This window comes from Salvia hispanica, chromosome 6, assembly GCF_029641045.1.
Source record: "Salvia hispanica isolate PSC_SH4W2 chromosome 6, Shi_PSC_v1, whole genome shotgun sequence".
Classification (NCBI taxonomy): Eukaryota; Viridiplantae; Streptophyta; class Magnoliopsida; order Lamiales; family Lamiaceae; genus Salvia; species Salvia hispanica.
Genome location: NC_142697.1, coordinates 9,379,214 through 9,405,180, shown reverse-complemented (window position 1 = coordinate 9,405,180; position 25,967 = coordinate 9,379,214). Strand labels below are relative to the sequence as shown.

Genomic DNA, 25,967 nt, shown 5'->3' with positions numbered 1-25,967 from the left:
TATTTGTCACGATATTGTTTGGAAATGTAGTTTGACTCCTTAATTTTCAAATTTCGATGTTTGCTTGATTCTTAATTAAACTGGAAAAGTAATTAGAATTCTAAAGTTATACAAATTTATAGGATTATGAATAATAATAATAATAATAATAATAATAATAATAATAATAATAATAATAATAATAATAATAATAATAAATAACTATAATTGTAATCATAACAATTATAATTGTTGCTTCCTCCGTCCTACTATAAGTGAACGATTTTTCCTTTGAGATATCCAACTATAAATGACACATTTCTAAAAATAGAAACACCAGTCTCTCTACTTTTTCATCACTCTTACTTTATTCTCTCTACTTATCTCACAAAACAACACTATATAAAATCTCGTGTCGGGATAGAAATGTTCCACTTATAGAGCATCTCCAAGGGGAGAAATAAATGGAGAGGTAAAATCATATACTACCTCCGTCCCCCAAAATTTGCTACACTTTGACCCGACACGGATTTTAAGAAATGTAATGGAAAGTGAGTTGAAAAAGTTGGTGGGATGTGGGTCCTACTTTTAAAGTATTAGTTTTATAATAAAATGTGAGTAGGAATGAGTTAGTGGAATATGGGGTCCACTACCAAAAATGGTAAAAGTGAAGTGTATCAAATTTTCAGGGACGGACCGAAATAGTAAATTGTATCAAATTTTCAGGGACAGAGGTAGTATATAACTATAATATTTACCTTTTTTTTCATGAGAGTCATTTTTCAAAGGGTGATACCTCTCCATCAATGGAGAGGTAAAATCTTATAACTATCATATTTGCTCTTTTTCATTAAAAAAACATTCTCCAAGGGCAATGTATTTGAGAAGGTATTACACTTTATATTTTTTTTAATGCATTTTGTACTATTATTTTATATTTACAAAAACAATTTATCTTTTTATATACTATCTTTTTCCTTTGGAATGTGTTATTTTTTGGAAGGTAATATTTCACTTTTTTAGAAGGTAAATAAATGATATATCTGTTTCATTTACTTTTCTTTTTTGGAGATACTCTTAGAGTGAGACGGAGTATAACATCCGTGACCAAATTTATACATATATAATTTTATGTAACATTAAGTGTAAAAATATATGAGTCTCTTTGTATACACATTCGTGTATAATTCATATATGTTACATATTTAACTATTTACAAGATTTTTGTTTATATATGAAAATCAAACGAGGACACGTGAAATGGAAACTCGGCAGATTTGAAATCACATCTCTTATATATTTTGATTTTTGTATAGCTTTGAACGTAGTATTATATGCTAGTAAATTGGACTAATTTATTAAAAGTTGTGATAACATTTAGAAAATGATAAAAATATATATTTAAATAAATGTAATCCATAATATAATTGTGTTGCATACACGTGTTGACCATTTAGCCACTAATCTCATGCAACTAATCTCTACGTTGCATGTTATTGTGGAGAATCATTTTGAAAGGCTTTAAATAAATAATATAGTTGCCGACTCAAAAGTGTGGATATATATGTACTGTTAGACGATAAAAAGAGGAAGGAAGGAGAGGGAGGAAAAAAAAAAAGAAAGAAAGAAAAATCGAGGTATCCGGGAATTAAAATATCAGCTAGCAAGTATGTATGTACCTTCAATAAAAGATGAAAAAGAAACGAAGAGAAAAGAAGAAAAGTTTTGGTAAGGATCGGTGTTACTGAATTCGGTGTTCGATTATACTGTCAATTATAATCAGGTGTGTATAAATTACACTTTTAATTATACATATGTTATGTGGTTGATTGATATTTGTTGACTTAGAGTGAATATCAGATTATATGATGTATAGATAATATGATTATGTGTTGTCTGATATTAATGGTGGAATATGATATGGGTAGGTGATTGGTGTAATAAATATGTTTTATATATAATATTGAAATTATATGAGTCATATGATTAAAGAGGATCTGTGACAGTCTTGTACTGGATCTGAAAACATAGAGGGACCTTCGGGTCATAGAGGGACCTATGAGTCCAATACAGAGGGACCTTCGGGTCATAGAGGGACCTATGAGTCCAATACAGAGGGACCTTCGGGTCATAGAGGGACCTATGAGTCCAATACAGAGAGACCTTCGGGTCATAGAGGGACCTATGAGTCCAATTACAGGAGGACCTTCGGGTCATAGAGGAATCACGGGCAGATACCAGGCTTGATGTGTCACAGAATAATAAATTGATCAGAGAGGCACATGCATATGAAAATGAAATTATTTATGATATATGTTTTGTGTTGTGTATGATTATATACGTTATTTTGTGGGTTAATGAAGAGAAAGAGTAAATTAAGTGAAAGGAAAAAGTAGAGATAATATTGTTTTTTTTTATTATTTTTATGAATTTTGTTTATGGAACGGAAAGGATTTTTGTTTATTACAAATGGGTACGTCAGAGGGGATGAGGTGTGACACGGAGAGAGTATTATTATCATTATTAATATGATTATTGATGATATGAATCATTTAGTATTATCATTGTATTTTTTATTAAACTTTTTTTATCAAAATATCTTAATATATTTTAAAATTATTGATTATATTACCATTATTATTATATTAATAAATTTTACGTAAACTAGTTAATTGAGTCATTAATTCAATTATTTGATTGAATTTAATTGGTTAATATAAATTCAAAACCCTAACAAGTATAGTTGATATTTTCAAAGAAAATGGTAAGTATTAATATATTAGGATGAAATCAATTTTAACTTTTTCTATTTATTGTTATTGCTTATTTAGTGATTATTCTTAGCTTATTTTGATATCTATATTAATTATATGCAATCGATAATATTGTGTCGTACTGTACTTTTGCTTAACTTATTAGATTATCATAAATAAATAAAGTTATAATTTTATATTAACAAATAATTGAAGCTATCATAATAAAGTTAGCATTATTGTTAGTATAAAGGTGATAATATGGAATATATTTCAACACTTGTATACAACAAATTAATTTTTAGTATATTTTTTAGTATTTAAATCAAATATAAAATTCAAATTTTGATATTTTTTCATATTTTTCAGTATCTCTTAAAATATTTAAGATCAGATAAAAAATAGACAGGGTTTTACAGCAGAATCAGAATCTGATAATTTGACCCGGCTTTTCCTATTTTTAGAAAATCATATTACGTTTTCTATTTTTTATCATTGAACCAAATCTATGATTTTAAATAATTGAGAATCAGATTATTTTCTTATGTCACATTTCATATCAATAAAACAAGGTTGGTTGTAGGGATATTTTAAAAAACAGAGGCCGCGTTTGATATTATGATAAAGTTTAAATATAAAAATGAAGTTCACTTATAAATAAAAACAGACTGTGATGCATTAAGTGAGATATATACATTGTTGAAGGACCGAAGTGCTATTCCCACTCTAATTTTAAGAGTGGAAAAAGAAAAACAAAAACCCCAAATCACAATCATACATCAAATTCACAGCTCACCTAATAGAGTTGAATCGCTTCCCCGATTCGAACATGGCGATTTCCAGGCGATTGCTTGCTTTGCTCGTAGCTGTATTCTGCACAATCTGGTTGGGCGAATCGAGTAGCGACACGAACCGCGTGTTCTCACCGTGCGGCGATGCGGCGGTGCAGAAATCCGATGGTTTCACCTTCGGAATCGCCTTCGCCGCCAGAAACTCCTTCTTCAACACCTCCGTCCAGTTGTCTCCCTGCGACCGCCGCCTCGGGCTTTCCTCCAGCGCTCAGCTCGCGGTTTTCCGCCCTAAAGTCGACGAGATCTCGCTCCTCACAGTCAACACCTCCAGCTTCTTACCGGTACTATTTACTGACGTGATTTTGATGTAGAATTAGTCGAATCATGCTACGGCTTTATCTCGCCCAATTATTTCGATTTTCCTTGTTTGGTTTACTCTTCTGGCTTGGGAAATTGGTCTTATATCATCTCTTTTACTAGCATTATAGTTGGGGAATTGGAAATTGTTAGACTGATGATGCTAATTGAAAAAAGCGGATTCTTAGATTTATTGGCATTTGTGTATTTATCTGTGCCTTCATCGCAGAATGAAAAAATATACATTACTGATTTTAAAATAAAAGTGATGAAAGTTTAGAGAAAATCTATCCCATGACAGTGAAAAATATGTCACATACATGATACATGTCTTCTTTTGATGTGTTTTGGGATGGTGGCAGTATTCGACTTTTACGTTGCAGTAATAACGAACAAGATGGGTTTATGTGGGTGTAACCAGATTTGGAACTGATGCCTTGTAAAAACTATGTATGCTTTGGTCAGAGGAAGGAAATGTTCCGTGTGACCTAATTAATGAGCCATGGAGTGCTACTATGTCGGATTTTTGTATATGCATATGCCTTAATACATATAATAGGATTTTGATATCTCACTCTTATGTAAAATTTGGTGAGTATACTTGATATGAGTTTTGGTACTATTAACTGGGACTGGGACTGGGACTGATGTTTATTTTCGACTCATGTTTATTTTGTTTATCTGAATGATAGAGGTAGAAGAAGAATTCATACTAAACCTTTAACCAATTTCCCTGAGTTTTGAACATTTAACTTGTTGTAAGAGATGGTTGAGTGACTATGTAGTGTTGGAAATCTAATTTGGTTTTAGGAGTCCAATATTAGCCATCAACTTTTTCATACCATGGACTGAGTATTAATTGGTCATCTTACCATGTAAAGGCAAAACCTAGTTTTGTGGGCCCTAACCTTCACAGCTCCAAATATTTTGATTTACTTTGTAGTAGTTTTCGACTTTTTGTATCCTCTATAAACAGTTCGTTACCTACCTAGTGCCTATATGCTGCAATTTGTGTTGCATCCAACTTTAGTGATTTACTATGACTAAGACCATCATTTATCTGCTAGTTTTTAGTTTCTTCAAATCATCTGCATTAGCTCCACTATGTTGAGAAGCCTACTTTCTATCTCCAACTTATAATACTGCAGTTTCTTAAATCGATGAAGCCATGAAGGTCAAGATATGGTTGTGGACTTCGCAATGAACCTAGTTTGAGTTTTTTATGATACAACCTGGTTTCGTCTAAATTTAATCTGAAAGATGGCAGTACAAAGGCTTCTTAAGTACGTGTTTGCAACTGTGTATTAACTATTGATTTTGTCTGTTAGAGAAAACTACACTACTGCACCTAATCAAGATAAGTTATCATCTTTCCAAGGATACTAAAACTGGGGTAGTAATAAAATGCAAACTTATATATTGTACAAACCCAAAACTCCTCAACACAGCTTCAACACAATATCAACACTGTGTAAAATTTCAAGATTTAAATGTCAACACAGTATCAACACAGCATCAATCATTGACTACCGTTGAAATTCTGTTGATATTTTCCTGTTGATGCTATTTTGTGATCTATAGACATTTTTCCCGTTGATGATATTTTGTGATCTATTGACATTTTTCAATGGTCCAGATCATAGTTTTGAGTTTGTACAATATTTAGAGGTTTCATTTGATTACATCCCACCAACACTGTTAGTAGTTTCCAATTAGCTAACTGCATTCTAATTTATGTATCATATTAATGTATTTCTAATGATATCGATAGATTGATCGAGTAAATGAAAGGTAAAGATGTCTCAGTACCATCATATTCATCAAGATATATTTCTATGCTCATATAGTAATTACTTATATACAGCATACCAAACGGTATTTTCTACAATAATAAGTTTACTCAGAGTACATTCTTGTTGAGGTTATTTTGTGATGCTGTTGAATTAACTGTATCTAAAATTAACGTACTTCTTAAAGCTTTCTCCAAAAAATTTCTATAATCTTGTTCCAAATCAATGGTGTTTAAGATATCTGTGAGTGTGCTTTTCTTAATAAATTATTATTTTTATTAATCTAATCTGCCATAGCTCTTATGATATTGGACTTCTAGCAGTTAACAATATTTTGGTTGTATCCTCACCAGGATTCTGTAGGAGGTTATATGGTAGCATTTGCTGGCCGGAAGTATGCTGCAAGGTCCATTCCTGCCTTTGTTGCGAATACTTCATATATCGTGACCAGTTTCACTCTGGTTAGAAGTTAGCTTTTGCAGTACAGTTGCCTTCCCTTAGGATTGTATACCCCCATGTCTAAGCTGGCTATTATCGTGACACTGCAGGTTCACGAATTTAAAAAGGGGAGGCTTCAAAACTTATACTGGAAAAGAGATGGCTGCGCTTCATGCTCAGGAAAATCGAACTTCGTCTGCCTCAACAATCAAGACTGTGCCATCAGAACTAACAGCTGCAAGAACAGAGGGGGAGCTGTAGATTGCAGCATCGGGATTCAAGTGGCGTTCTCTGGCACAGACAAGCACGAATCAGTTTTCAACTCGTGGTATGAGGTTAAGAACCTCCGTCAATATTCTCTGTTCGGCCTCTATTCCAATCTCAGGGACTCTCTCACTAGTCAGTACAACAGTTTCTTCTAATTGTGGCGCTTCAAAATGCTTGTACATTTTCTTGTTGTAATTCTGCGTTTAAGTGTGTCGATTAAACTTCGCGGCTCTCTTCCCCCCCCTGGATTTCGTGTTTGTAAATCTAGTATTGTCTTCTGGTAAAATTATTCATTTTGATGTTCATCCAAGAATATATATTACTTGAGACTTATAATGTGGAGCAACAGTTGAAGCATTCTTCATTTTTTATGTTAACCAAAGTTCTCCTATTTTCCTATTCTAAACTGCAAAATTCCATAATTATTTGAATCCGTTGTATCTTCTTCAAAGCCTTTGGTGCAACTCTGCCCGAATCATCATAGTCTACTGCGAAGATCTGCCAATAAATCACCTCTCCTCATAAAAATTCCTTAAAAAACAAGAAAGCAGGTTGTTTTTGGTCGCAACTTTCCCGATAAGTTATTTCCCGATAAAATTTAAAACTGTAGGTTGGGTCGGATAAAAGTACAAATGTGGTAGTCCTAAACCTATTGTATTTATAATAATCTTGCATTTCTTTATGACCACTGACTCTTGCAGTTTATTTACTAAAAGAGTCCACTACCTTTTTCTTTTTCTTATTACGGATTTTTAAGTTGAAATTGTTAGTGGAATCTATAATTTATAAGTATCTCTAATTATTACACTAAAGTTAAACTTGTTTAAGGGTAAATGTCACACTAGATATTACTCCCTCTGTTCCAGCTAAGATGACACGTTCCTTTTTTCACGTGTTTTGGAAAAATAATATTCCCTCCGTCCCATAATAGATGTCATACTTTCCTTTTTAGTTTGTCTCACAAAAGATGTCATATTTCCTTTTCTGAAAAAAGTACTCTCTCACATTAATATAAATATATTATTTTCTCTTTCCACTTAACACACAAAACAACACCTCCTAAAATCTCGTGTCAATCCTCAAGTGTGACATCTACCTTGGGACGGAGGGAGTAATAAATAGTTAAAATGTGGAGAATAAGTAAAAATAATAATAATGTAGAAGATAGTGTCTTCTACAATATTCTCTAACTCACTTTATTTTTTCTATATTTTAACTATTTATCATCATTTTTTCAAAATAAGTGCGAAAATTTTTTTATCATCTTAGCTGAGACAGAGGGAGTAATTTTATTCCAACCATTTATATTAAATTTAAACTTAAAAGAATATTCTCCACTCATTTACCTTTTATACTTTTCAATCGTACCTATATATTTTATCTAAATTACACACTAATCCCATAACACTTTATCAATAACTCAAATAAAATAAAATAATATAATATAAGATTTATTAATTAATATAACTATATATGAAATTTATTATTGACAATTAATGATTGGTGATTCTGTCAATTTTAAAATAAAATAAACAATCCTTAATATTTAAAATTATGAACGTGTAGAAGTTCTCAAATATTAATATACATGTAGTGTTAATTTAACTAATATGTACCTGTAGTGTAATTAAACCAATAATATTAATTTAATTTTTTTTTTCAATTTAACTAATATGGTTCACCTCACTAATTAATAACTAACCAAATATTAATAGAATTAAATAATGTTATTATTCATATCTTCTTTTTCTCCATGCCGCTTCTTCATGAAAGTTTTTCTGTCTCACTATTTTAATTTCTATTCCTTCCTTATTCTATTTTTATAAATATAAATTGATTTGGACTTTAATGCAATAAATCAAAATCTAAAAAATAATTTTTTTTTTATAGTTTTAGTGTAAACCTAGAAAGAGATATATATATTTTTAAAAACTAGTATAATAGGATTGGTTTTGTGGTACTGTTGGAGGTATTTCACTATCCCATTTTAAGTTTTGTAGAACTGTTGTGTTGGGTTAGGGCTCCCAACTTGTGGAAAAAAGACTCATATGGTATTGACCTATTTATTTACTTAAATAGGTCATGGAGAACTTATAAATACCTACCAAGAGTGTAGGAGCTTTCCTTATTGCGAGAAGAGAGAAAAAATCGTGTAGGAGGAAAGAAGAGAAAAAAAAGTGTTCTCCAAGTTTGCACTGCGCAGTCTCGATCTTCAGTTGCGAGTTTCTGAACGTGATAGTAGTTTCTTGAGATGTTTATTTCATCTGCTTTGAAGTTGTATTGATTATCTAGTGCTTTCCTTGTATTGATAAGGATTAGATATCATTGTAAACTTCTTGGTTGTATTCTCTCCTTGGTGATAGCGGTGGGTCTCGTGGTTTATATCTCTTCATACTGAAGAGAGTTTCTACGTAAAATCTTGGTGCTGATATTTTCTATTATCGCTTCTCATTATCATATTATTGATTCGTCCATATTAAGTGCTATTATATTGCGCTCTTATCATATTTTTGCAATTGAGGAGGTTTGTTTATCTGTTGCGCCTTAGAATTAGGCCACCTCTCCTAACATGTTGGAGATGGTCTAAGTATTTACTTATCATTTATGACAAAATGAGATTTTTCTTGATAAACTGAAAAATAGTGAGTAAGAACGAAGTATAAACGTGAGCTTCATGTGTTTTGATCGTTGCTGTAGGGACAAATAAACAGGACCAAAATGTATCGATCAAGCCAAAGTTAACTAGTTTTCTTTTTACAATGGGTTGGAGTAAAGAAAGTGACAAGAAGGAAATGACAGTTTGGGAAATCCACGCAGAAAATTTCCAATACTTCATACTTGTAACTCTCGTGGTTTAAACTATGCATTGTTATTAGCCGGCCTTCAACACAATTTATTATCAATTCTTTCGATTTTAAGAAAAATTATACCCCACAGAAATCATAATTATCAGAATCATAATTCATATGTGTAACGTAGTGCTATCGCATTAGTGAAGAAATCATTGTGAACATAGGCGGATCTTGGGGGGGCAGGAGGGGGCGGTCAAAATTGTCATTTTCGCCCTAAACCAACCTACTAATATACATTTCGCCCCCTCCGTTTATGAGTTCTGGATCTGCCACTGATTTTGAAAATTACATATTGCGATTATTAGTTGGATAAGTCCTTAAAGTAGGAACACAAAAAAGGAGAGGAACCAACTGCAACAACGATTTCATGTGTTGTTATTTATAAAGATAATCCTTTTTTCTTCCTTTTTCAGGAAAATGACTTCCACTGAATCACATGAAACCTGCTACTGCTACCTTAATGTACAATGATACCCTTATTAGCTCCTTTTTAAAGAATATTAAAACACATTTACGGAATAGAACAATGAAGGTGGATGGTTATACGAGTAGTGATAAATATATATCTAAATAAAAAACATTAATATTATAGCTAAAAGTTAGTAGCCAAATTGTCGGAAAATAAGCTAATCATGTGCTTAAGTTAACGTGCCCCAAATTTTCGCTGTAAGGATCAGCTACTACTTTTTACTCCCTCCGTCCACGAATAAGAGTCCCGGTCACTTTTTTGCACTTGTTTTGTGAAAATAATTATTAATAGTTGAAGTGGAGAAATGATAAAGTAAGATAGAGAATAATGTAAATAAGAGTTTTGTCTACATTATTCTCTATCTTACTTTATCATTTCTCCACTTTAACTACTCCCTCCGTCCATGAATAGGAGTCCCATTTCTATTTGGCACGAGTTTTAAGAAATGTTAAGAAAAATGGGTGGAAGAAAGTTAGTGGAATAGGGGTCCCACTTGTATATATTAGTTTTAAATGATATGTGAGTGGAATGAGTTAGTTGAATGTGGGGTCTCTTTACCATTTATGGTATGTATGAATCGGGACTCCTATTCGTGGACGGACCAAAATGGAAAAACGGGACTCCTATTCGTGGACAGAGAGAGTATTTATTATCATTTTTACAAAATAAGTGCAAAATAGTGAACGAGACTCTTATTCGTGGACGGAGGGAGTATAAGACATCTCCTAATACACTAACAAAAAATTGACACGTGGACACTATTTAAAAAATTAAAAAAATATAATCACTCCAAATCCAGCCCACACCAAACAACCCCCCTTCTTTCTCTACCTCTAATCTCCCTCATTTTAGTTGTTTTAACCGGAAAACTAAAATCCGGCGTCTTCAACTTCGGCGGCGACGATCTCCCTTGCTGTGAAATAATGAGTCGACAATCTCTGTTTTATTCTTTCATATTTGTTCTTATTTGTGCATTCTATAACCATGAATTAAATCCTCCACATTAGTAGTACATACAATCAACGCAATTCATGTTGTTGCAATTCTTCAAAATCATGAGGCAAGAGAGAGATTTAATGGTGGCTGGAAATTTATGAGGAAAGGGAAAGAGAGAGATTCAATGGTGGAACACATCATACTGTTGCAATTCTTCAAAATCATGAGGCAAGAGAGAGATTTAATAGTGACTGGGAATTTATGAGGAAAGGGAAAAAGTGAGATTCAATGGTGGAACATAATCGTGATTCGTGAGCCGTGGTGCGGGTTAGAATTTTTTTTAAAGTTTTGGGAGAAAAAGAGGTAGAGACGTTTGGGTTGAATTGTATTTTTCTACTTTTTTAAATAGTGTGCATATGTCAATTTTTTTTTGGTGTATTAAGAGATGTCCAATAAAAAGCAGTAGTAGCTGATACCGATATTTTCGTGAGGTGATAATTGAAATGTCCAAAAATGTGACTTGCAATGTGATTATATCTATTTATAGAGGCTTAATCAGAGAGATTAAAGAGAAAGAGCAATAGAGATAGACAGAGAGACGGCGGCCGTCCGGCTAGAGTATAGAAGTGATGGTGTTTTTTGTTCAAATTTTGGAGGGCAAAAAGGTCATTGCGCGGCTCAAGTTGAAATTTTGCATTTCTTGCCATTCCCCTCCTTTCTTCCCAGTTTTGATTTATCTCTCTAAAATTAGATTAGAAAACAGCGATTAATCCTCTTTCTCTCTCTACAGATTTCCACGGAAAACGAAGCTAATCTGAAACAAATAACGGAAGCACACACCGCACAACGCTTCTAGGGCTGCGAATTCCTCTCCGCTCCCCTCCTCTCTTTACCCCTAATCTCCTTTTCGGCCGGAAAATTTCTGTTACCAGCCACTTTCCGACCTAATTGATTTCGCAGTGGAAGGCATTTTCCTGGAAATTTTTTTATAACAGAGCTGCTAGGTAATTGAGATGCATATATTTCTTTGATTGCGCGGAACTGATTGGGACGATTAAATTCGGATTTAATGCCTTATACTTATCATTCTTATGGAAATTTTGGGGATACTGTATTGTTTTAGGGATAATATTTGACCCAGAACGCTACATGTTTTCTGTTTTGCAGCAACGAACCGATAACCTGCTAGAAATTTGTCTTTTGTTGTTTAATTTTTTCACCGAGGGAAGTAGTGTGGTTTCGATTTATCTGAAGAAACTACAATTCTCGAGTATGGTGGAATCGAGGGTTTACTAGACAAGTATTGGCGGTGAATGGAGTCTGGGGAGATAAAATGGTGTGACCGCGACTTCAATTGCAACGATCCTTCGATGATGGAGAAGCGAAAATGTAATGAGCTTGAGGAAGAAACCTGCCTCTCCACCCAAGGGGTTATCGTGACACAAAATGCCCGTGTAGAGCTAGGAAATGAGTGTACAGCACTCCGTGAGATGGTGATCAGCCAGCAGCAGACCATTGAGGACCTAATTTCTGAGTTGGAGGAGGAGAGGAATGCTGCGTCCACGGCTGCCAATGAAGCTCTCTCGATGATCCTGAGGCTTCAGAAGGATAAAGCAGAGATTCAGATGGAATTAAGGCAGTTCAAGAGGTTTGCAGAAGAGAAAATGGCTCATGATCAGCAAGAGACGTTGGGATTGGAGGATATGTTGTATAAGAGAGAGGAGGCCATACAGTCACTTTCATGTGAGATTGAGGCTTATAGACACAAGATGATGAGTTATGGGCTCTCAGAGACTGAAGTTGATGGAGTCGTCCAGGCTATGACCCGGAATTTCAGCATGATTGAGGACATCGAAGGTCAATTTGACTATGTAAATGAGATGTACCCTCCTCTCCGGTGCAATTTGAATGAATCACAAACCTATCCAAATGGTGATGATGAAATGCCTGATATTGAGAAATATGCATTTGGGGAAAATCCACATTCAAGTGACCAATTGAAAGATTTGGAGTGTCGAATCAATCAATTGGAGAAAAGTCCAAGAGCCATTTATCCTGATGGGGAACCAGTTAATTCAAAGAATGTGCTTGAAAAAGTAATCGTTGGCCATTCTCCAAGAGCTATGAGCGCAAGGAATGGCCCACAGTCGCCTTTTGCAATGGCTAAAGAAAAAGGCCCAGAGTTTTCCAGGTATTATTCTCCAAGGTTTGCCAACAGCTTCAAGAAATCTGTATTTTCCTATATTGAGGAGAATCCCAGGAAGGCAGATTATGCATCAGAATATGGAGATGAATCGTGCGACAGAGTCTGCACAATTGATTCTGTTCAACAGGGACCTTTCAATAATCGAGCAATGAGTTGCAATGCTTCTTTTGCTGGTGGTGATAAATATATGGGAACTCTGAAGGAGTTGAATATTTCCAGTTCTAGAGACCTTGAGATTCAAAAGTTATATGCAAGACTTCATGCTCTTGAGGCTGATAGAGAGTCTATGAGACAAGCCATTATCTCCATGGGGACTGAGAAAGCACAAGTAGTACTGTTGAAGGAGATAGCACAGAACTTGTGCAAAGAAATGTCTCCAAAGCATACGCCCTTGAGGAAGCAATTGGAGACTAGGAAAATTTCCTTCATGTCAATATTCAAGGTAATGCTGATTACAGTATTTGGCAATATTTCTGTTCGTCTCCCCATTATGTAACTCTATGTTTTTGGCATGACTTGCCAGCTTTGTTATATGCTGATTGTCATCTGTTACCCCCATTGATTAAATATGCATTTAATGAGATAGTAGAATGTAGACTTTTATCATGGGGCAGTTTGGTAGGGTAGATGACTAATCTATCTTGGAGTTATATGGCAAAAAATGACCTAAAATGTATGTTCTTACCATGTTTTGTTTATTTATCTTCTCTACAACTGCCCATAATATAATCTTTGAGTAATAGTGCACCTGTGCAGCACAGTCTATGTATTCCTGCTATTTACTAGTAAAAAATTGCTCCTTGTTGTCTATTAGTAGCACAGTACTTCTTCAGTTTTCAATTGTTGGGGCAATCACCAGAAAAAATAGTAGTTTCTTGCTTATTTGCTGTTATCATATTGCTCTGCTTGGTCTCATCTCATCAGGGTCTTGTTATACTTCTCGGCTTGTTGGATATTTACAACATATTGATGAATACAAGAGTTCACACACTGTTATATTATAAAGCCAACCTTCCAGATTTTTCTTTGGAGTATTAACCATGTTAAGAAGTTTCAATTACATTCACTAGTGTAGTGATTATCATTTGCTTGATCTTATATTACTAATGCCTTTGCCTTTTACATATTAGTTTCTTGTCATCCCGAGGATATGTTATCTCATTAGCTGCTGACCAATATTTCCTCGTCATTTTCAGTGGATTGTTCCTATTTTTAGCTGGAGGAAAAGAGGCCGAAGAGCCAGGTAAGTGCATATCCATCAAACTCTAAATGATTGACTTTTGCTGCATGTTCTACTGCTTAAAGGCTACTTTTCACTTTACCCATTGAAATTATTCACTCTTAAGCGAAGCTGCTTATATATTTCACCTGACATTATGCATAAATCAGTTATGTCCAGATACATTACATGGAAACTTGTGACAAACTCTGTATATAGAGCTTTTAATTCTAAGCCAACTGGATTTAAAAGATAAAACAATGAAACATAGCAAGTGGATTAAAACAAATCTTGCACTAATGCTGCATTTGTGCTTATGAAAGTTGTTCTTGTTTTCTCAGGTATATGTTCGGTTTATCAGCCAACAACATTGGCATGCTAGTGCTTTTAGACCGAAGTCCTCGTGTGGGGTTATGGAGGCATCATTTCATTACAAATTCGCAAAACTAAATGGAGATTATCAAAATGGATGTAGTTTTTTCTTCAAGTCCTAGTTGCAGCTGGATTGATCGGGTGCTTGATAGCCATTGTTCGACTTTACTTACATTCTTTTAGTGATCTTGTCAGTTGTCAAATAGTATATGAATACTGTCTCTCCTTAGCAATGTCAGTCTCTCTTAGCTGCTCCACATCTGTGTATATTTCATTTTTGGATGACCTCTCAAGTTCATTAGTTTACTTGCTAAATAAACCATTTTCCACCCTTGTTTAAATTTGACTCTTCAGATTTGCAAAGCGTTATTTGTTTAACCATTTTTATTCTTATTTTCTTTCCACATTTCGTCCATATAATGATAGGTTATTAGGTTAAAACACTGAAAAAAGTGAAGTGATCTCTGCGAAACTTAGATGTCTCTATTGAGGCATCGAAAACAAAATGTGATTGACCAGAACCTACAAACAAGCAGTTCCAAAGAGCTTGTATACTAAACCTTAATCAATCGTGATAGCAAGGCTGTGTAAGAAGCATCACCATACTTCAGTCCTTTTAAAAAGGCAGAATGTGTTTGAAGGGAAAGAGTGGTGTTCGGAATACCGAAGGAAAATTCATTCTCTTCCATTTGCATACCTGTCTCGGCTTGCTGGGGAGGTTGGTTAGTCGCTGTGTCTAGACCAACGTTCAAGCCAATAGATGTGGACTCTGTCACGAAACTGCATGTGTATCACATCAAAGTTAAGGCAGCAGAAAGTAGACACAACCAATCAACATTGCAGAAGAGCTAACTAGACAGGAAAACAGATAAAAAGTGAGAGGTTGAGATACCTGGCTTGAAAGTCACCCCCATTTGAGCGCAAAGTATCGCAAACTCCAGAAATTACCCAAGGCGGAATATATGCATCCCTAATTTCAATACTATAGCAAATGCCTGGAGATGAACTTCTCATGGCTTCACTATACATATTAGAGTCCTTTACCACCCTTCTAACCTATTTGCATCTGACCTGCACAATTCACATGTGCAGCAAATGGTGAGACACAGAGAGTAATGCCATGGAAATTAAAATATTCATCAAGAGTCTGTATTTTTCTTTTTATCTTCCTTTCTGGTAAAATTTAAAGTGGAAATCAAGAGGTACAATCATGATCTGAATAACTTTTTTCCTAGAAGTTATAATGGAATGCTCTTCATTGCAAACATTCAAACAAATAACTGTAATCAATGAATCATGATGCTCTAGGAGTACTAAGAACTTGCCTCAGAAGCACAGAGTGAAGCGTTTTCAAAAAGAACTGGGGAATATAGAACAGGTACATCAGTACCACTTAAAGGGGTGTAAAGGGATCTGGAACCAAAGAAATGAAGAGATTTGAGATGATGAAAAAATCAGATAAAACTTTGTAATATGCAGCTTTTTTTCTTCTTTGCCATATGATAAGTAAATGAACAAACAAATGCCAGATACTAACCTATAATTTAACAAAAAATCATACAAAGCATGGACATTCCTCCCAGCAAACATTAACAGAGATTGTGGAGTATTATCAACTCCAATCAGGGACTCCATAGCTCGCGTCTGCATCGTTCAGTTGAATAAAATTTGTGGGTTAGCTATGGCCATGATTGGTTTGCTGAATCCAAGTGAACCATTCTTCAAAATCAACAGAACAAAAGTAACAGAGATGACTGAAAATTCTGATCTTCTAAAAGCAAGAAACCTTGGATCAGACTGTAACTGGAAATATAAGCACTGCCAGATTCTAACGGCTGCACATTCCTCAACAATGAATACAAACAAAATTGAATAATTTATCCTATACCTCAAGCACCCTATTTCACGAGATACCTTTGAAGGAAAATGGACAGATTTCAAACCTTTCCAAGGTTGTTTCTTTCAATTTCAGAAAGTGCAACTAGGTCTTCTGCAGTGACTTCCTCCACTTTAGAGTGGCAAAGAGGCATAGAAAATGAAGCATCCTGCAAAAGCATATGTATAAGCATTAAGAAAGCATTATTTCTTGCTAACCAGCCTTATGATAGAGTGAATGGCCACACAAAGAAATAGGTAAAACAGACCAAGCAATGCCAGATTGCAACTTCATGTAGCTATATAGAAGAATAAATTACTCACATGCTCTTTCAGAAGTGACCTCAGACTTCTCGTTGATTGTGACACATAGGCATAGCAAGGATGCTTAGTTTTGTTTGGGCCATCAGATATGGTAAACATAGCTACAAAGTGCACTGTGCACACTGCAAATGTACAGGATGGAAAACAAATGAATTTTCATTAAGAAAGCATAGCAAATCCCTACAGCTGGAACAGAAAAATATCATGACTGAGTAAGGTTGGGATGCTTTGAGAATTGGTACTGTACTATTGCATTCTCAATTGAAAAATGATTGTCCCATCCACCTTATGTGCCAGGAGAAGACAACTTTGAGAGTCTAAACACTTTGATTGATGGTTTAGGTATGAATATATTGATAGATAACTATTGTAATTTTCATCCAATGATAAGAGTTTGGATTGGAGCAGCAGAATTCAGAGTATGACAATTCACCGGACACTCAGATACATCAAAAGGTTATATTAAAAAAGATCATTACCATAAAATATTTTACACAATTTCTTACGTAACATGTAGTAGAGACTTCGAAATGAATCCTCCCATCCCTGCTGCCGTTTACTTAGGAAGTCCGATTGCCCTTGAGAAATGATAACATTATAAAAGTGGAGAAAATGAATGAGATAAGAAATTACTAGGAATATATGATCTTAACCAAAAATACCTGCTACTGCAGATGTCAATGTTGATATAACTACATGGGGTAGACTGGATTGGGGGTGCACCCAAGAATGAAATACCCCAAACCTTACGATTTGGCTGGTGCAGGTAGGGTGTGCCAAGGTCATATTTTGGCCTTGGAAACGCTCATGTGAAAATAAACCCATGACATCTAAAGTGGCACAATTACTTAACCTATGAAACCTGTACAACCATTAAGTATATTGATCAGCATTTCAAGTCTGATACATTGATAACTACATATCCAGAAGTGGAAGTTTCATCCGAGCTTTGAATGTTGGGCTGTAGTATAGAGGGGATACATAAATTGTGAAAAAGTACAACCAGTAGAAAAAGAACTCAACAGACATCTTCTATCTCATTTTTATGGAGTGGCAAATAACAATAAAATAAACTCCTTGTTTCTACCTTTCATAAAACAGGTACACATGTCACAGGGAGTGGCAGAAAACAAGCCAATGATGCCATTTAGGGTCCGTGTGGAGTTATCTGACCTAAAACATGTGTGTTCGTATAATATTTTTCCATTATCTATCTTTCCTACCAAACGGTCCCTTAGTATGTACTACTAAGAGATTTTTGTTTTTAACTGGTTTCTTCACTAATATATTTATGGGGAAATCAGGAAATATATTTCTGAGCTTACCAATTAACAGATGATGATGACAGCACACGCATACTAGTTTTTAGTGTCAAATCAAGGGGACTTTTCTGCCCAGGTATATGGATTTCTGAAAGGCGTTGCTGCACAATATTCCCTGATCTATGCATAGGCTGCGCAAGTGGAGCAGAAGCCGCATGAGGTTCACATGAAACAAGTCCTTTTAGAGCTCTACCCTGAAGACAAGAAGAGCACTTCACATCATAAACCAAAAGAGTCCTTTTCTGGCCATGAAAGTTGTGGAGAGTGAAAATACCATGTCTACTAATGTGGAGTTGTATATCATTCCACCCCCAAAGGATAAATCTCGAACACTCTTAAAAGTATTAGTAACACATTTGTCAGACGAGTTGTTAATTTGTCTTGAAGTGTCATTGCCATCTTCTGAAGCAACAGTGCCCTCAAAACTTCCAAGTACATGAAGAAAACAAACATTATCAGTCACAAAAGCAAAGATATAACTGAATGATAATGATTCATTCAGATTAATACATACCATGAGTTCTGTACTTCATGTTTATCTTTTGAATCTGAAGTGAGACTTGAATTCTTAATGAAGCCAACACACTTGCTAGGAATATTTTCCTGCCGTTGTCAATAGACAATATCTTGAAACATTACTAGGCGGATACAAGTCTCTACCATCTCATAACACAATACTAGTCTCATTCACTTTTTGCATAAATGGTAAGTAGGCCACATTCCATTAACTCATTCCACTCACATACATTATGAAAATAGTATATAAAATTAGAACACACATTCCATTTGCTTTTTCAGCTCACATTTTTTAAACCCGGATCGGAAAAAGGTACGACTCATAATTGTGGACAGTGGTGGGAGTAGTAAATTACGTTATTACGATGTGAATGACATCAGCAAAAGGAAACAAAAATTTGTCCTAGACTAAAATTTTGTAACCTTGAGAATTTCCTTTCTGCAAAAAAGCCTACTCGATTTAGTGACGGGAAAGTGTTCATCCAACGTTCTCAATCGCACCGCTTTTAATGGATCAGATTTGTTGCTCTCAGGAACTGCTCCATCAGCATTCCTGAAGAAGGAAAGAAATGACTCTAAGGTATCTATGGTAATAAAAGAAAAAAGGGGAATGCATCCACCTCATGGAACCAATAGAAGTTCCGATATCATATGAGCCCTCCAGTAAATTCTTTTTCTTCAGTAGTTCCCCCTGTTGAGTAAAGGAAGAGTATTAAGTTACAGTTCATAGCTAATTATTGCTGATTGGTTTTTAACAGATACATCATACATACTAAATGAAGGATTTTGACCCATTGTGCATATCTTGAGAAACACAGATGTAGAAATTAGAACCATGTAAGATCATTTCTTTGGCAATGTACAAGAGTGCAGAGCAACCAATGGTGAGTACAAAGAAATTCTGTCAATGATCATATATCAAACTCCATCTATTTTCTTGCTTCTTAACATACATCCAACAACACAATATTCCTGTTTTTTGCTCAGAAATGGATGCAGGACTTTAGTTTCAATATAATATCAATCCTAAAGGGCTATATGTGTATGTGTAGAAACAAACATGCACCATGCAAAGGCATGTGCATGGAATGGGATAACATTGAAGCTAGGTGTCACAATCCTATTTAATTAATAACAAATAAGAGAAGAAAAACTTGGAAGTTACTCCACTATTCACCGCATTTTTATACAGGGCCCATTCAGTTTGAAAGGTTATATCACATGATTGAATTTCACAACCTAATCGTAAAAAGTCATAACCACTTCCCTCCAACCAAAATAATACTCAAAACTTAATTCTAGATGGATAATCACAACACCTATGGGGGTGTTGGTTGGCAAGACTAAATCTTATGATTAAATATGTATCATGTTTGGTTCATAAGATTGACCACCACAACTTAATCCTAGATGGATAGTCTCATGATAATTAGTCATGACAACCGAACGCCACCTATGTGTATTATTTTATCCCAATCCAGCCTCTAAATAGCAATCGGTGAATTGCAGCATTGTAGAGTCTAATGTAAAATGAAGCATGTAGTAGAACATATTTGATAAACGAAGTGAGTATCTAATGCAAAATTGTTAAAAGGACATTGAAAGGAGACGTTACCCTCAACTCCGAGGGAGTTTTCCGCTTCAATTTACTCTTGGGAACTCCTCCAGAGTGAAGATTATTAGGCATCGGCAGCAACTGAGCAATTAATACGAATTGAATGATTAAGATCCACGCACACAAACACAACACAACTCAGAGCGGGAGAATAAATCAAACTCGTCCTCAGTCGTCAAGGGATCAATTACCCAAAAAAACAATGAGTATCAAAGTAAATAGGGATTATTAGTCGCAGTTAGAGATGAACAACAATGGCAGAGAATCAGATTTTTGTATAAATCATTCGAAGAATGTTCGGGTGATTGCGGAGAAGCGGGAATTTGAATGTTTTAAATTAATTCCCTCTTTTTGGTTATAAATATCTAATGGTTTATTTGGATCAAATTAGAATTAATATTTGTATCAATTTATTTGAATAATGTCGTAGAGCAATCGTAAATAATGTAGTTGATGCATTGTTATTCAAAATTTTCAATAACAATTCTTTAAAATTTCAAAAAATGTCAATATATTTTTTTTTAATTTTACATAAGTTTTTTGATTTGAAATCTTTTTTGATTCAAATATTGTAACGAAATATCGATTGCATAAGTATAAGTTGGGATACACATTTGCACGATAACTCTGACCTTCCCAGTATTAGATTAGGTTGGGCATTGGTATTCATCCCAAATTACAGTCCTATGTAAATGAGGTTTCATATGTTTTCTAATATAGTACTCCCTCCGTCCCACTTTAGCAGTCTTATTGACTTTTCTGCACTCATTTTGTAAAAATGATAATAAATAGTTAAAGTGGAGAAATAATAAAGTAAAAAAAGAATAATATAGAGAAGAATCTTATCTACATTATTCTCTTTTTTACTTTATTATTTCTCCACTTTAACTATTTATTATCATTTTTACAAAACGAGTGCAAAAAAGTCAATGGAACTGCTAAAGCGGGACGGAGAGAGTACTTACTACTACTATTTAATTATTAATTTAAGTAAGCATCTCTTGTAACGCGTGATTGAGTAAAATATAAGTATATGGTATAACCATTACCAAAAAAAAAATGATGTTTATCCGTGGGGAGATTAATATACATGCATGCATTGGGAGAATCAGAAGAGAAGAAATCGATGCTTCAATTTGATTTCATAGCTGCAATTCTGATCCGAGTTGACTCACCCCATCCCCATTACTCTCATTTCATTTTTGCCGTTTCTCTCCAATCCCTCAGATTTTCCTTTGATTTTTCAATTTTAATTTGGCAGTTGCAGTGGAATCTCCTGGATAGGGATTCTTCATGAATTGGGAGGGGGTGATTGATCCGAGGTTGTGGATGGAATCAATTAGGGCACATTTCAAAGAGATCTCCATAGATCGGTGGTAGTATAGCATTTGGATGGGGAATACATGCGCAGGTCCAAACACAGAGGGGAAGAATGGATTCTTCCAATCCATGACCGCCGCCGTCTGGAAGCCTAAGCAGGGCGGCCTTCCGGCGCCGGATCAGGACTCCGTCGGCAGCAGTAATAAAAAGGAAAACTCCGTCAATTCTGACTCCGCTGTCCAGAGCACCCCTCCCACGCAGATGGTCATCGCTCCTCAGGAGCCTAAGAAACCCGAAACTCAGCCGCCAAAGCCAGAAACAACCAACACCAATGATACTAATAATACTAACAAGCAAGGCGATGCAGCGAAGCAGCAGAACAAGCCTACACACATAAAGAGAGTGTCCAGTGCAGGACTGAAGATGGAGTCTGTTCTGCAGCGGAAAACGGAGAATATGAAGGAGAAGTTTACTCTCGGGAGGAAGCTAGGCCAAGGCCAGTTTGGGACCACCTTCCTTTGCATCGAGAAGGGGACGAACAAGGAGTTTGCTTGCAAAACCATTGCTAAGAGGAAGCTGACGACTCCCGAGGATGTGGAGGATGTGAGGAGGGAGATTCAAATCATGCACCATTTGGCAGGGCATCCCAATGTGATCTCGATTGTGGGGTCTTTTGAGGATGCTGTGGCAGTTCATGTTGTCATGGAGCTTTGCTCTGGCGGGGAGCTCTTCGATAGGATTATTCAAAGGGGGCACTACACCGAGAGGAAGGCGGCTGAGCTTGCTAGGATAATAGTTGGTGTGGTGCAAGCTTGCCATTCTCTTGGAGTTATGCATAGAGACTTGAAACCTGAGAATTTCCTCTTTGTTAATCAGCAGGAGGAGTCGCCGCTTAAAACCATTGATTTTGGCCTCTCTGCTTTCTTCAAGCCAGGTGCTCATACCAACTTCTTCTTTTTTTGAGGTTGAGTTATCACTTGCTGATTTTGACAAAAAAATAAGCAGGTTATTTAGAAGGGGTAACTGCTTTTAAAGTCACCAACTTTCTATGAATTTCGGTTTTTCGTGAGAACTTTAAAAAGTTCATGTAATGTCACGAACTTTATTGTCGGTTGCCATTTTCCCATGTCAGGTTTTCCGGTCTGATTCAAACTGTTCGTTTCCCATTAAGACAATGTCCAAATTCTTTTATCTTATTATCGTTGTCTTCGTCTTTGAAATAGCTTCGCGTGGGTACCTTGTACGCCTCAATCGAAACTCGGGTGAAGAAGTTATGGCCATTATGATAGTATAAGGTCGCAACCTTCATCAAATGGCTATAACTTCTTCATCCGAGTTCCGATTGAGGCGTCCAAGGTACCCACGCGAAGCTATTTCAAAGACAAAGATAATGATAGTAAAATAAAAGAATTTGGACATTGTCTTAATAGGCAACGAACAGTTTGAATCAGACTGGAAAACGTGACATGGGAAAATGACAACCGACAATAAAGTTCGTGACATTACACGAACTTTTTTAAGTTCGTGGGAAAAACCGGAATTCAAGGAAAGTTGGTGACTTTAAAAGCAGTTACCCCTATTTAGAAAGAATAATTGTTGTATTCATTGTAGCATTTTGAAAAATATCTTGATGTGCCTATGCATTGGCTCTGACTTGACCCTCTAGCGTTAAATCCAACGACTAGTGTGTTTATACATCAATGTTCTGATTGAGTTTCTATTCTTTCTACTTACTATTGGAAGAGCAAAATAAAATTTAAGTCATGCTTTGTTTCTAAGGGGCGAAAATTCCTTGAACTTATGTCCCTTAATCTTGTGCCTGATGAAGTTCTAATTTGTTTACTCAGGGGAAACATTCATTGATGTTGTCGGAAGCCCTTACTACGTTGCCCCAGAGGTACTAAGGAAGCATTATGGCCAAGAATGTGATGTTTGGAGTGCGGGAGTTATCATCTACATATTGCTATGTGGAGTTCCACCATTTTGGGATGGTAAGCATTCATTCTTGATCCCCATTAATAGTTGCAATCTGGTTTCTAGCATGCTAATGTATGCTTTGTTTCAGAATCGGAACAGGGAATTTTCGAGCAGGTTTTGAAAGGTGAACTTGACTTTGTTTCCGAACCCTGGCCTAGCATATCTGAAAGTGCAAAAGATCTTGTCCGGAAAATGCTTGTACGAGACCCAAAGAAGAGGCTCACAGCTCATCAAGTTCTTTGTAAGTATATTATGTCACTCTTCTCTGATCTATGTTGAAATTGTTGAATTGCTTGTGATAGGCTCCAAAGAAAAGTGGCTATCTACATGCTAGCACCTAATAAGATTTTCCACATTCAAAACATGTGGAATGCCTATTAAAGTAAGAATATGTTGTGTTCAGGCCATCCATGGGTACAAGTCGGGGGCGTTGCTCCTGATAAGCCTCTTGATTCTGCTGTTCTAAGTCGTCTGAAGCAATTCTCTGCGATGAACAAGATCAAGAAGATTGCCATCAGAGTGAGTTCTTCGGTTCTTCCCCCCTCCCCTTTCTCAGGGGATGAATGTGTTACTTATTCACATCTCAAGGAGAACATTATTTAATTGAACCGATACAATCTTCATCAGATATATATATAGCGTGGTTGCATACTAGTCGCTTTAGTGACTACAGCTTATAGCAATATCATTCCTTCCATTCAACTCTGCAGGTTATTGCCGAGAGCCTATCTGAGGAGGAAATTGCAGGACTAAAGGAAATGTTTAAAATGATCGACGTAGATAATAGTGGACACATCACCCTTGAAGAACTCAAGAAAGGGTTATCAAGAGTTGGAGCCCACCTCAAAGACTCAGAAATAGAGAATCTTATGCAAGCTGTAAGTTGATTTGATCATGTATATTAGTAACCAGGTCTGAGTGGTTAGTTGTTGTTTTGATCTAACTAGATTTTGTTGACAATGCAGGCTGATTTCGACAACAGTGGCACGATAGACTATCGGGAGTTTGTGGCAGCAATGTTGCACCTAAACAAGGTGCAGAAAGAGGATCATGTATACGCGGCCTTTTCGTATTTCGACAAAGATGGCAGTGGCTACATCACAAGGGATGAGCTCCAGCAGGTCTGCGAGCAATTCGGAATAGAAGATGTCCACTTGGACGACATCATCCGGGAAGTCGACAAAGACAACGTACCTCCCATTCTCTCAGCTCATACTAGTTCTAAAGAAACTAATGTTGGATTAAATTTGTGTTGTTTGTTTATTTGTTTTAGGATGGGCGCATAGACTACAGCGAGTTCGTGGCGATGATGCAGGACAGCAGTTTTGGGAGCAAGGTAATACAGAGTAGCATAAGCTTGGGATTGAAGGGTTCTTAGAAAAAAAAATACTTCTAGAGTAGTGGTATGTTTTTTTGTTCAGTTTGTGTAAATTTATGTATCAATGCAAGAAAGTAAATTGATAAATCTTCTGCTGTAGACATTAGTGATGACAGTGAAGTTTCCTGGCCCCTCTTTAGAATTTTGTTGGGTAGTTTTCGCTTCGTGAAATTAAACATAATAGAACAGCCATTATACAAGTATTGTTCAAAGTTTATGTTTGTTTTCTCTATGTTAGAAATTATTAAAAAAATAAGATAGATAAATTTGGTTTCACCTGGACTCAAGTTCGAGTTTTGGTCCAATTAAAAAAATTTAATTACTCTTTTTTTCTCATAAACCGATATTTCTCTACATCTACACAAAGGCTAATACATGCATGATTTCTCCAGATCTCTGAAAAATGTTCCATTAGAAAATGTTTTGAAATAAAGAAAAGTCAGATGCAAAAATGTGGGAGAAAGGGGGAAGTTGTCAAATTAACGGTTTATTAAACCTTTCCAACGGTCTCATCACCATTTCTGTTTATCCACTTTTGTTCTCTCATGGGACCGGTGTCCTCGATAAATGGACAAACTTGTAAGGATACAAATTTTAATATGCAATGCATAAAATAAGAGAGATGAAAATAAGTAAAAGAGAGAGGAAATATATAGTGGAATCGTGTTAGTTGATTGTGAGGTCCACAATATTAGAAGTGTGTAATTGATTAAAACCTTTCCAGATTTAGACTTTAATCTGATTTTGGGAGACGATAAAAATTAGTACTAGAACACATTACTAGAAATGTGTAATTGATTAAAAACTTTCCATATTTAGATTTTGATCTAATTTTGAGGGATGATAAAAAAAAGAGTAGTACAAAATAAATCTATTTTTGAAGACGGCGGGAGTGTTTTAATAATTATTGGTTATAATAATCCCACGTTCCATAATAGTAGATGCGTTTCTTTTCAACACACGATTTAAGAAAAAATGTGTTAAGTGAGTAAAGTAAAGGAAGAATAAGGGCATCCACAATGGTGCGGACGATGGGTTAACCATCGTCCATGCCCGATACATCGTCCGCAGACGATGCGAGGAGGATACCCCATCGTCCGCCACTGTGGACGACACGGACGATGCGACGGACGATGCAATGCGTTTCTGTTTTTTTTTTAATTTTATTAAATTTTCAAAACCTATATACACCTCTCATTTTCACTTCATTT

At 35.5% G+C, this 25,967-nt stretch overlaps 3 protein-coding genes and 1 pseudogene across 4 annotated transcripts; 3 read left to right on the top strand and 1 right to left on the bottom strand.

The window, feature by feature from the left end:
- Positions 1 to 1,591: 1,591 nt before the first annotated feature.
- Positions 1,592 to 6,680, top strand: LOC125205723 (uncharacterized). Of its 2 annotated transcripts, none has more exons than XM_048104805.2 (4): positions 1,592 to 1,707; positions 3,524 to 3,864; positions 6,024 to 6,131; positions 6,219 to 6,680. In XM_048104805.2, the coding sequence occupies exons 1-4, from the start codon at positions 1,671 to 1,673 to the stop codon at positions 6,528 to 6,530; spliced, it is 798 nt and encodes a 265-aa protein (XP_047960762.1). In that variant the 5' UTR covers positions 1,592 to 1,670; the 3' UTR covers positions 6,531 to 6,680. The 2 variants fall into 2 exon arrangements, with proteins under 2 accessions (XP_047960762.1, XP_047960764.1); XM_048104807.2 differs by lacking the exon at positions 1,592 to 1,707 and adding an exon at positions 1,747 to 1,762.
- A 4,750-nt stretch (positions 6,681 to 11,430) lies between these two features.
- On the top strand, positions 11,431 to 14,753 carry LOC125208510 (myosin-binding protein 7-like). The gene is made up of 4 exons (XM_048108146.2): positions 11,431 to 11,636; positions 11,800 to 13,280; positions 14,035 to 14,081; positions 14,399 to 14,753. Exons 2-4 carry the CDS (start codon positions 11,946 to 11,948, stop codon positions 14,505 to 14,507), a joined length of 1,491 nt encoding a protein of 496 aa, XP_047964103.1. The 5' UTR covers positions 11,431 to 11,636; positions 11,800 to 11,945; the 3' UTR covers positions 14,508 to 14,753.
- Positions 14,754 to 14,983: 230 nt separating this feature from the next.
- LOC125206186 (uncharacterized) lies at positions 14,984 to 21,448 on the bottom strand (annotated as a pseudogene).
- On the top strand, positions 21,294 to 24,899 carry LOC125207157 (calcium-dependent protein kinase 20-like). The gene is made up of 7 exons (XM_048106381.2): positions 21,294 to 22,335; positions 23,249 to 23,392; positions 23,467 to 23,619; positions 23,782 to 23,897; positions 24,089 to 24,256; positions 24,344 to 24,568; positions 24,652 to 24,899. Exons 1-7 carry the CDS (start codon positions 21,474 to 21,476, stop codon positions 24,754 to 24,756), a joined length of 1,773 nt encoding a protein of 590 aa, XP_047962338.1. The 5' UTR covers positions 21,294 to 21,473; the 3' UTR covers positions 24,757 to 24,899.
- The last annotated feature ends 1,068 nt before the right edge of the window (positions 24,900 to 25,967 follow it).

Coding starts and splice junctions, on each gene's coding strand:
- LOC125208510 (XM_048108146.2), top strand. CDS start 11,946: ATGGAGTCTGGGGAGATAAAATGGTGTGACCGCGACTTCAATTGCAAC. Junction 13,281..14,034: donor CCTTCATGTCAATATTCAAG/GTAATGCTGATT, acceptor CGTCATTTTCAG/TGGATTGTTCCTATTTTTAG. Junction 14,082..14,398: donor AAAAGAGGCCGAAGAGCCAG/GTAAGTGCATAT, acceptor TTGTTTTCTCAG/GTATATGTTCGGTTTATCAG.
- LOC125207157 (XM_048106381.2), top strand. CDS start 21,474: ATGGGGAATACATGCGCAGGTCCAAACACAGAGGGGAAGAATGGATTC. Junction 23,620..23,781: donor CACAGCTCATCAAGTTCTTT/GTAAGTATATTA, acceptor TGTTGTGTTCAG/GCCATCCATGGGTACAAGTC. Junction 23,898..24,088: donor TCAAGAAGATTGCCATCAGA/GTGAGTTCTTCG, acceptor TCAACTCTGCAG/GTTATTGCCGAGAGCCTATC.
- LOC125205723 (XM_048104805.2), top strand. CDS start 1,671: ATGAAAAAGAAACGAAGAGAAAAGAAGAAAAGTTTTG. Junction 1,708..3,523: donor AGAAAAGAAGAAAAGTTTTG/GTAAGGATCGGT, acceptor TCAAATTCACAG/CTCACCTAATAGAGTTGAAT. Junction 3,865..6,023: donor ACACCTCCAGCTTCTTACCG/GTACTATTTACT, acceptor TATCCTCACCAG/GATTCTGTAGGAGGTTATAT.